Below are 10,560 nucleotides of genomic sequence, written 5' to 3'. Positions count from 1 at the left end.
CGTCTTCAATATCCTGTTCTCATTTCTTTTGGATAAATACCCAAAACTGGAATTGCTGCATCATATAGTCATTCTAGTTTTAATGTTTTGAAAACTTCTATACAGGGGGTCCTCGGGTTATGACAGTCCCCACATAAGACATTTTGAGTTTATGACACTCACTCCCATAAAAAGTTTAAAAAATTGAGACATGAGTTTTTTAGCTTATGCAGAGGTGGATTTAACAGCGAGTGCACTGGGTGCATGCCCTGGACCCTGACTTCTGAAGGGCCCGCTATACCCCAACTTCAAACTATTTTCTAATGACACCAAGTTTCGTTTCATATGTGCAAATTCAGCATTAATAGTACATAATATTTTTTATTTAAAAATGTGGTTAACATGTATTTTTATTTTCCCTGTCTCTTTATTTAAGGGGCCCAATATTTTCTTCCACGCCTGGGGCCTCAACCAACCTTGATCCGCCTCTGGGCTTATGACGTTAGTGTCATACTTACGGACTATGTGGGTAAACTATATAGTTTGGTCGCACACAGCAGAAGAATACGCAGTAATGTGTTGTATGAGTGAGGGAGTTGGCATCCCACAGTATGCTTACCTATACCATTTTGGACTGTTAAAAGCACAAGTGTTCCATTTGTGTTGCTTTGACGACTTTTGGACTTTATCATGGCTACTAAATGATAGAGCTACTGGCATCACATGGAAGGAGCTGTCTCCTGAGGACCTCCTTCACCTGAAGAAGCAGCTGATTGAAGAGGAAGAGAGAGATACACCAGCACCCAAGAGATTTACTACCAAGAGTTGGCAGAAGGTTTTCCTGTGGTAGAGGGTGGGTTGGCAGAATTTCAGGCTAAGAACCCCAGTGATGACAGATTCAGAAAGGTCTACAGAGATGTTTGGATGCCTTGGAATGCTATAGGAAGATTTTGGAAGAGAAGACGTCATTAACCTTCCAGACTAGCCTGGAACAATTCTTTAAGGAGGTAGAGGCCTGCACCAGATCCTGTACCCTCTACATCATCTCAAGATGAAACACCTGTAGTACAGGTAGAATCATCTCCAGTGTGTCCTGCATGTTCCTTAGGCAATCCTGATTCACCTGACCCAGTATCTCCAGCACTTTCTGCAGGTTCCCTGTCTCTCCAGCCTCCTCCTCCCAATAAGTCACTCTGTCTCACCTCACAATGCCCCTTCCTGTGTGCAAGCCAATCACAGGATTAAAGGTAAGAAATTTTACTTACACTCACTTTTTGTCATTTTTTTCTGTTACTACAGTAGTGTACAGTACAGTATATTTATGTCACTTTCCTTTTTCTGTGGCTCAGTTCTGTTTTTATATTCTAAATTATGATTTTACAACTGTGTTAGGATAGGTAAGTGACTTAGGCTAGTGTGTGTTCAACTTACAACAAAATTCGGGTTATGTCACTGTTGTAGGAACAGACTGTGTCATAAAACAAGGACCCCTTGGACTGTTTTCTGTATGAACTGTATCTGACTTCACTCATGCTTAGTACAACCTGATTAAAAATATGTGATAAAAATAAAAATAAATGTTTGGGTATATCCTGAATTACTCATCAAAGTTCACACAAAGGATCAAAAACAAGACTCAGAGCCAAGAGGTAGAAACAACCCTACTGTCCATCAGCTGATCTTTGGGTAACAAAATGTGCCCTATAGAATGGATATTATGCAGCCTTAAAAGTGAAAGTAATTCTGACACATGCTACAACATGGAGGAACTTTAAGGACATCATGCTGATAAATGAGCCAGAAATAAATTGACAAATACTGTATTATTCCACTTATATGGGGGCCCTAGAGAAGTCCAACTCATGGATACAGAAAGTACAATGGTGGCTGCCAGAGGCTGGGGGAGAGGGTGGGGAGTTAGTAGTTAATAGATGCAGACTCAGTTTGGGAAGATAAAATGTTCCAGAGATGGACGGTGGTGATTGTAGCACAACAATGTGAATGTGCTCGACGCCACTGAATTTACCCTTAAGTGTGGTTAAAATGGTGAATTTTTTATGTTATTTTATTACAATAAGTGAAGATGGAAGAAAGGAAGGAAGAGAAAAAGGAAGGAAGGAAGGAAGGAAGGAAGGAAGGAAGGAAGGAAGGAAGGAAGGAAGGAAGGAAGGAAGGAAGGAAGGAAGGAAAGAAGAAAGGAAAGAAACAAAGAAAGAAAGAGAAAGAAAGAAAAGATTCAATACCCAGGTGAACAGCAATGGTATAAGACAGGCAGGCATTTCAGAAGAACTGTCCCCTGATCCTGCAGAACACCGAGTTGGTTAGTGTGTTTTCTGCATCTGCACTCCACACCTGCACAGACAGCATCATTTTTTGTCTCGAAGACTTTCCACTTATTCTTTTTGTGAGTGTGACATTTTATTCATAGGACATGAGTGTAGTGAAACTTCTGGGTCAAGAGTGAAATACACAGGCTGAACATTTTGAAATGAAGACTGGAGGTGTTTTCTCCTTTTCTACATTGAGGAGCTTTGGGTGATCCATAGAATCCCCCACATTGTAGACACCATCTGAAGTATGTAAGCATATGTACTGTTTTCTAGGATTTTAGGTCCTTACAATGTCTCTCAGACTGAAACTTGCCTAAGCATACAGGATTCGTGCCCCCGTTACAGAATCCTGTATATTGTGTCTGCAACCATCAGGCTTTGCCAAATGGATTGTTTTAAAGTAAACTTTTATTTTAAAAAGTCAATGTACCTGGGATCTTTTTTTAAACACTGATTTCATTTTCAAAAGGTTGTAGAATTTTTGTTTTCCCTAAATGTCCCTGTCCCCTCCCTCTTCCACCCGACTATGCTCTGGAATAGGAATGGGAAAGGAAGAGCCCAACATATTTCAAGCTCAGAATGGAGAGAACGCAGCATCCCCGAGGGAGGGGTAAGACCTAATGCTGACACATGAGGATGGTTTTGGAAGCTGGTCAGAAGTTGTGGGGTCAGTGGTAGGAGACAGTGTTTGCCCCCAAGCTCCAGGACAAGTGCACACATGACAGTTACACGTGTTTGCATCCTTCAAACATGTTGCCCAGTTGGAATGACCGATGACCTCAGAGGCCTCCGACCTTCCTGATTGGAAGGACCAGATTCCGTGCTGCTTGGCAACAGAGGTGTGCCAACAGCATCTTACTGGAGGTTTTCTCCATTCTAAGCTACGGATCAGTTGAGAGAACAGTGTGTTCATAGAAAACCCAGAAGAGTTTAGAGTCTAGGTACCTGAAAAGAAAGAGTTAGGAAAAAACCATGGCCAACTGTGAATCAAGTTTCCAGTCTGAGAAGCAGAGCCCCCAGCCTAGATCCTCAGGGTACCCCCTGGAGGTGAGAGTGGTTGAAGTCGTGCCAGGACCATCAGGTGAGGAAACTGGGGACAGAAAGGGTTGGAGAGGGCTGACCAGTGAGGAGGAAGGGAGACCTGTGAGAGTGTGTGAAAGAAAGGAGAGATTCAGAAAACCAGAGATTAGAGGAGATCACAGGAGCTGGGGAAGAGCATATTCCCATGAAGAAAAAGCCTGGGAAGCAAGGAAGGAGGGTTAGGAGATGAGATCCCAGCATGAGAGATGGGAAGGGAGGAAACAGTGGAGAGTTCCTTTGATTCCCCCCCAATAGGAGAAATAATATTTAAACAAGGAGGAGTTTTGAGGACAGAGTCATAGAACAATGGCAGGATGAATGGGGGGGGCAGGTAGATTTTGCCAAAGGAGAAAGATGGAGAGACGGCTGGGGAGAAGACCAGTTGTCTGTGACACTGGAGAGGATGGACGGGTTTGCTCACTGGGGGTGGGGAGAGAAATAGGTGGGATGGAGTGGGGATGGGTTTAGTGGACCAGTAGCTGAATTCCAAAGGCAAAGACTTTATATTGTAGCCTGGTTTCTTTCCTCAGCCCCCCGTGTAGATTCCAGCCCCCAGCCTCAGTCGGCTGACAGGAAGAGGAAGAGGGAGGGGTCAACAGAGCAGGAGAGAGAGGAGTCTGCCCCTGGGGCTCAGGACGTCTGGGTCGTGGACACGCTGTGTGGGCTCAAGATGAAGCTGAAGAGGCACAGGCGGTCTTCAGTGCTACCTGAGCACCATAAGGCCTTCACCAGGCTGCTCGGTAGGAGGGGACCCTGGAGAGCACCCTCCAATCTATCCTGTAAAAATGTATTCATATAACTACTCTTTTCCAATAGAAAAGGATTGCTCTGCTAGTTGGTAAGCTCTCTATCCTAGGAGAACTCTGTACTGATCGCTCATCAGGGACATTTACAAATGATACAGGGTTAGGCTAGACTGTAAAATGGTCTGCACTTGGGATAAGAAAGCTCAGTTTCAATTGTACCTCTGAGTTTGGCCTTTTGAAATAAAGACCTTCATCTTATAAGGGAAGATAAGGCCATCTTCCCAGCCCGATGTGACTGTCAATGGAGACAATGGCTGAGTGCTGTGACATTGGCAGGGGCACATTCACACTGATGAGGGAGCATCACTCATTACTAAAGATCTAAATCATGCAGATATGCTGCTGACATCCTACCTGTCACTCAATCACCCCAGACTGGGTAAATGGGGATGGTGGTCACCACATTCCCTGGCTCAAGGAACAATCTCTTCTGTTCTTCCTCCCATTAGCCTCACCCTCAGTCACAATCCTAAAACTCCCCCAAGCGGGGCATGGTTCCCTCTTTTCCTGCAATGCTCCCATGGCAACCCTGTTCTGGTCTAGCTAACATAAGCCCTCTTTTCATAGAGGATCCTGTCATTAAAAAATTCCTGGCCTGGGACAAAAATCTGATGATCTCTGACAAGGTAGGGTGTATCCCTGCTCTACCATCTGCCCTCGGGCACAGAGAGCATTCCGTGCCCAGGGTTCTCTCTCCGACCTGATGCCTTGTCACCACTTCCCCTCAGGGACCAAGGGGGTTCTTACAGTGTGGATGGGGGTAGGGAGTGGGGTGATGGGGGTGTGTGGGGGGGTCCCTGCCACTAGGATGGCTCCTCTGGGATCTGAGCCCAAGGCTTGCCTCCATGGTTGTTAGCACATCAGGTCTCCTCACAGCGCCTGGGGACTCCCCTTTGCTCCAGGTTAGCAAAGACCCTCCTGACGCCAGCGGTCCTAACACCTGCCCTGAACCCTTCGTGCTTGCCATCTGGAAACATCAGCCTCTCCCTTATCCCACTGAGCTTCCTCTTTCAGGGTGTGAGCCCTCTTTTATGTATGTATTTCCCTCTTTCCCTCAGTATCTGCTGTCCATGGTGGTGGCTTATTTCAGCCGCGCTGGCCTCTACTCCTGGCAGTACCAGCGAATTCATTTCTTCCTGGCCCTGTGAGTATTATGTTCAATCCCATCAGTCAATATTCAAACCCTGGGAGTATGAAGGGGGGGAGTGGGTCTCTGACTTCCACCTCTTTAAAAAAATTTATTTGTACTGTTCACTCTGTGTAAAAAACCATTAAGATTGTAGTAAAAACTATAATGTTTTTTACAGTGTTCTTTGCAAAAGCCAGCAACCTAAATGTCAGGTAAAATGCTGAACAAAGCAGGCCCTGGATGGATAGCTCGGTTGGTTAGAACATTGTCTGGAATCAGCAGAGGTTGCTGGTTCGATCCCCAGTCAGGGAACATACAGGAACAGATAGATTTAGATATTCCTCTCTCTCCCTCTCCCTTTCTCTGTCTCTAATATCAATAAACACTTTTTGAAAGGCTGAACAAAGCAAAAGAAAACATAGATGCTTCATAAACAAATGACACCACCCTGCCGCCAAGCAAACAGGCGTTAGACTCTCCGTGTCCAGTTCCTCTCTCTCTCCTGTATCTCTGTTCCCCCCTCATAACAACACCAAACGTAGAGGTCTTCCTCCTCATTTCAGACCTCCATTAAATAGCACATTTTTATGTATTGTAAAATGCTCCCTGGGGAAATTTCTTACAAATCTTTCTGAAAATCCTTGCAGATCACAAGTTAACCAATTCAAGCCCCCAACAATTTCACTAATTTTGTTCTAAATCAAGGCAAGAGTTTTCAATTTGAATTCTGCTCTCTCTAGGATCTCCATCAAACTTGCCTACGACCCTGATATTCCATTCTTTGTGGCAAGGCTCCTCTGAAACACCCTTCCTATTATTTTTTTTCCTATTGTATTTTCTGTCTAGGTATTTTTACACATATATATCTGAATAAAAGACATTTTGTTAAAAACAGTTCAAACACCAAAATCTTTGGATACCATCTCTGACCCACTAACCTGCATTCCAGTAGCACTCTAATCAGAATTCCATTAAAATGTGCTATTTTAAATTAGTTATTTTTAATGCCCTTTCCTCTCTTTTGCCAATCCCATTAAACTAGACCCCAGTTGAAGGCAGCACCTGTCAATATATCGATGGCTTCTTAAATAGTACAATTCTTATCACTTTGCAGATGCTTACGTTATATTGAGTCTGAGATTATCAGGTTTGCACTTGCTATGAGACAAAGCACTCATTCATTCACTCATTCTATGAAAATTTATAACCTGCATCTCAGTGCCAAGGAACGTGAGGGGAAGAAGAGAATTCAAGAAGCTTTCTTGAGTTAATGCACCACCACAGCAAGTCCTGTATGAGTCAATTGGTAGGAAAGCGGTGAATACAGTAAGGACCAGTCAGGGCCGCCCACGGGAGCAGCACAGGTACTTGCTCTATGAGACTGGTGCGTGCGCACACAGCATGTTAAAGGAAAGGGGCCGGCTTCCCTGTAGGATTTTATGATCATCATCCAGGTATGAGAGGTGCCCTTTAGGTCCCTGCTCAGCAGTGGCTTCTTGAAGAGTGGGTGGCACCCTGTGACACTAGATAGGGCTCCCGGAAGTCCTGTCCTTTTGGGCAACTGGCCTCAGCCAGGGGTCCTTCCTCTCCTGCTGCTGACTGGCCTCCTGGTGTCTGTCCTCAGCTACCTGGCTCTGGATATGGAGGAGCATTACCACGCCCCTAAGCAGGCCATCCTTCCCTTCCTCTATGGGGAGCACTACCTCGCTCAACGCCGCTCATTCCACAAACTGCGATTCCAGTTCTTCCGCTCCATGGGCTACAGGGCGTGGGTCTCCCGGGAAGAGTGTGAGGAGGTAGGTGGCTGTGGGGACTTGGCGGAGGCGGCCACATTGGAGACAGAAGGGATCCTGGGGATCAGCTTTGGGATTTGAGGCTGAGACAGAATTGGGGGCTGGACAAGGGGCGGGACGGGGTCCACCTGGAGATTCATCATCTTCTCAGGGGGCTGTTTCTCTTTCCAGATCCAGGCTTTTGATCCAGAGCTCTGGGTGTGGGGGCGCGATCGCACCCTTATTTCTGAGGCCACTGAGGCTAAGGTGGGTCTGAAGGAAGGTGGTCTCCTCATGGGTACAGACGGAATGATTTGTTGTCTACTTAGGAAATCCCAGCAATCCGATTGGTGGATCCTCGCTCATTGCCCCGTCCCCCTCGCCGATCCACACACTGTGAAGTGGACCCACCAGGCACACAGCCAGGCTCTGACAGGCTCCAGGACACAGGCTGACGACCACACACATGCACCTCGGTGGCACGTGTGGGAGCCAGACATCATGATTGGGCTGAAATCATTTGAACCAAAGTAACAGGGTCCATATATTAGCTTTCTTGAAATGTTGAGTTTTGTGAAAAGTGAAGTTTTCCATTTTTTCCATATCTTGTGTTTTGACTTTCTGTTGTTAATTTACTTGGGCCTTCTATCTCTCTGAAATCCCAGCGTGGAGACTTATTGAAATAATAGAATGTTAGGTAGAATAGTCTCTATATTCAAAAATATGACATACATCATGACCAGCTATATTTTCATCCTAATATACCCTCAAACAAATGGCCATGGCCAGATCACTTGTGTGTTCTTCATTTGCCCTGACCCATCAAGCTCTCCTCTTGCACAATTACACAATTCCTTCCTCAAGTTTATGGTCAAGGAAGTCTATCAGAATGAGGGAAGTTTGAGAAATACTAGATCCTGTATGGCTTTCTACGATAGATACATTAGAGTGACGGGTTTGGGCACAGGATTAAGCAAAGGTTTGGTTTAAATCTTGGGAACTAGCTCTCTTAGTCCATTCTGGCTGCTGGGACAAAATAGCCCAGACTGGGGGGCTTATACACAGCACACATTTATTTCTCACAGTTCTGGAGGCTGCAAGTCTGAGATCAGGTGCCAGCACAGTCAGGCTCTGCTGAGGACTGTCATCTGTGCTGCAGATGGCCACCTTCTCACCATGTCCTTACACATTGGAAGGGATAATGCACCTCTCTGGGGTCTTTTACGAGGGCAATAATTCATAATCACTACACCCAATGACCTAATCACCTGCCAAAGGCAACCATCTCTTTCTTTCTTTCTTTCTTTCTTTCTTTCTTTCTTTCTTTCTTTCTTTATTTATTTATTTATTTATTTATTTTATTTATTTTTATTTTATTTATTTATTTTTTTATTTTTCCGAAGTTAGAAGCGAGAAGGCAAACAGACTCCTGCACACGCCTGACCGAAATCTACCCAGCATGCCCACCAGGGGTCAATGCTAGGCCCCTCTGGGGCATTCATGGAGCCAACCTCAGCGCCAGGGCCAGCTTTGCTCCAATGGAGCCTTGGCTACAGGAGGGGAAGAGAGAGATAGAGAGGAAGGAGAGGGGTAAGGCTGGAGAAGCAGATGGGCACTTCTCCTGTGTGCCCTGACCAGGAATCAAACCCGAGACTTCTACATGGCAGACCGAAGCTCTTCTGCTGAACCAACCAGCCAGAGCCAGCCACTATCTCTTAATATCATCATTTTTGAGGGTATAAATTCTGGCAGCCACAAATATTCAGACCATAGTATTAGCCAAGGTTAGACAAGGTAGTCTGGTTCAACTTAAGATCCAGGGATAGCATTAGGGATCAGGCATCCGGTCTTGTGGTTTGTGATGTAAATGTGTCAGTGATGTCTGTAGTGTGGTGACACATTAAGGTTTTAAGTACAGTAGTACAGAAGGACCAGGTGTGAGTGAGCTAAAGCAACACTTTTGCAGCATCTTACTCCCTGAATAGAACCATCTAAAGTCCTTGCTATAAAGCTGATTACCTGCAATATTCAATAATTTTAGACTCTAGGTCATCAAAGTTGAAGAATCACACCTGAAAGCAATGGTTCAAGAGTGGGGTTGAGAATGATTAGAGATAAACTCAGATTTACAGGTTAGCCTAAACTCTTATTAGAATTGATCGAGAATTTAAATAGTCTTTCTATCTGGAGAGTTGCCTTTTTGAAATGTGACATCCCTCTCTTTCTCCTCTTCTAGATCACTCAGCCCAGAAGAGATTTGAGTATTCAGCACAATGACCATCCGGATGCTAATGGCAGACACAAGGACAGGAAAGAGGAGCCTCCTGTGCAAACAATCGAGCAAAATTAGAATAATCTCAAATGAGGTGAAGAGTTAACACATCCTGCTCTCGTAGAAGGACTATAGGATAACAGGGTTATTGTAGGATCCCTCCCTCCTAAGACACTGCCCCAAATTTCAGATTGTTAAATTCAAATCTCTCCTCTGATATAAGCTGGAGGTCCCATATTTTATACACTTCTTTTCAACTGTCTAGAGCCATCTGCAGGTGGAGTTGAGGGACTCAGAATCAGAGGGAAACACTTTAAAAATATAAAGTTAGAATCATAAGATTGTGATAGGTTAATGTATGTTATAAATTTTATTGGTTTATTTTTTAAATGTTTCCCCTAGTATTATTATATTTATTTTTGTATTTAATATTTATATAGTTATGTTAAATAGTTTGTACATAGTTTTGAAAACATGCTGTACCTAGTTTTACGATGACTTATCATATATAAATATAATTTTGTTTACATTTTTACAATAGATTTCTGTGGCTTTCTGTATTATGATTATATAACATCAATTCTCTTTCCACTAGGTGGGTAGTTCTGCTATAGTCTTATAACTATACATATTTATTTTTTGGTCTTTATTATTTAATTGTAAGAATTCAGTTGTCATTTTTTAAATTGCCTGGATGACAAGTTTGCGTGTTACTTTAGATCATTAAAGAGGGCAGTGCAATGCATCTCTTAAGAAATATAATAAAGATGACATTCTCACCTTCATGATATGTGTGGTTGTATCAGACTGATTACCTGTTCACTGTTAATGTCCCTGTTGCCTAACAGGTTGTGATTATTCAACCAATTTTCTTTTTTTTTTTTCTTTCTTTCCAAGTGAAAGGAGGGAAGACAGAGAGACAGACTCCCGCATGTTCCCTGACCAATATCCACCTGGTAATCCCTTTCTGGGGCCATACTCACAACCAAGCTATTTGTAGTGCCTAAGGTGTAAGCTCCATGGAGCCATCCTCAGTGCCCAGGACCGATGCATTCAAACAAATTGAGCCATGGCTGCAGGAGAGAGAGAGAGGGAGAGAGAGAGAGAGAGAGAGAGAGAGAGAGAGAGAGAGAGAAATGGGGAGTGTTGGAGGAGTGGAGAAACAGATAGTCACTAGTCCTGTGTGCCCTGA

At 44.1% G+C, this 10,560-nt stretch overlaps 1 protein-coding gene across 1 annotated transcript; it reads left to right on the top strand.

Moving 5' to 3' along the window:
* Window positions 1–3,281: 3,281 nt before the first annotated feature.
* On the top strand, window positions 3,282–9,446 carry LOC136381484 (speedy protein E4-like). The gene is made up of 7 exons (XM_066350218.1): window positions 3,282–3,390; window positions 3,920–4,129; window positions 4,763–4,821; window positions 5,254–5,339; window positions 6,949–7,120; window positions 7,289–7,363; window positions 9,333–9,446. Exons 1-7 carry the CDS (start codon window positions 3,282–3,284, stop codon window positions 9,444–9,446), a joined length of 825 nt encoding a protein of 274 aa, XP_066206315.1.
* The last annotated feature ends 1,114 nt before the right edge of the window (window positions 9,447–10,560 follow it).

This window comes from Saccopteryx leptura, chromosome 9 (genome assembly GCF_036850995.1).
Source record: "Saccopteryx leptura isolate mSacLep1 chromosome 9, mSacLep1_pri_phased_curated, whole genome shotgun sequence".
NCBI classification, from domain to species: Eukaryota; Metazoa; Chordata; class Mammalia; order Chiroptera; family Emballonuridae; genus Saccopteryx; species Saccopteryx leptura.
The sequence above is the reverse complement of the archived record's forward strand: the minus strand, read 5'-3'. Positions and strand labels throughout refer to the sequence as shown.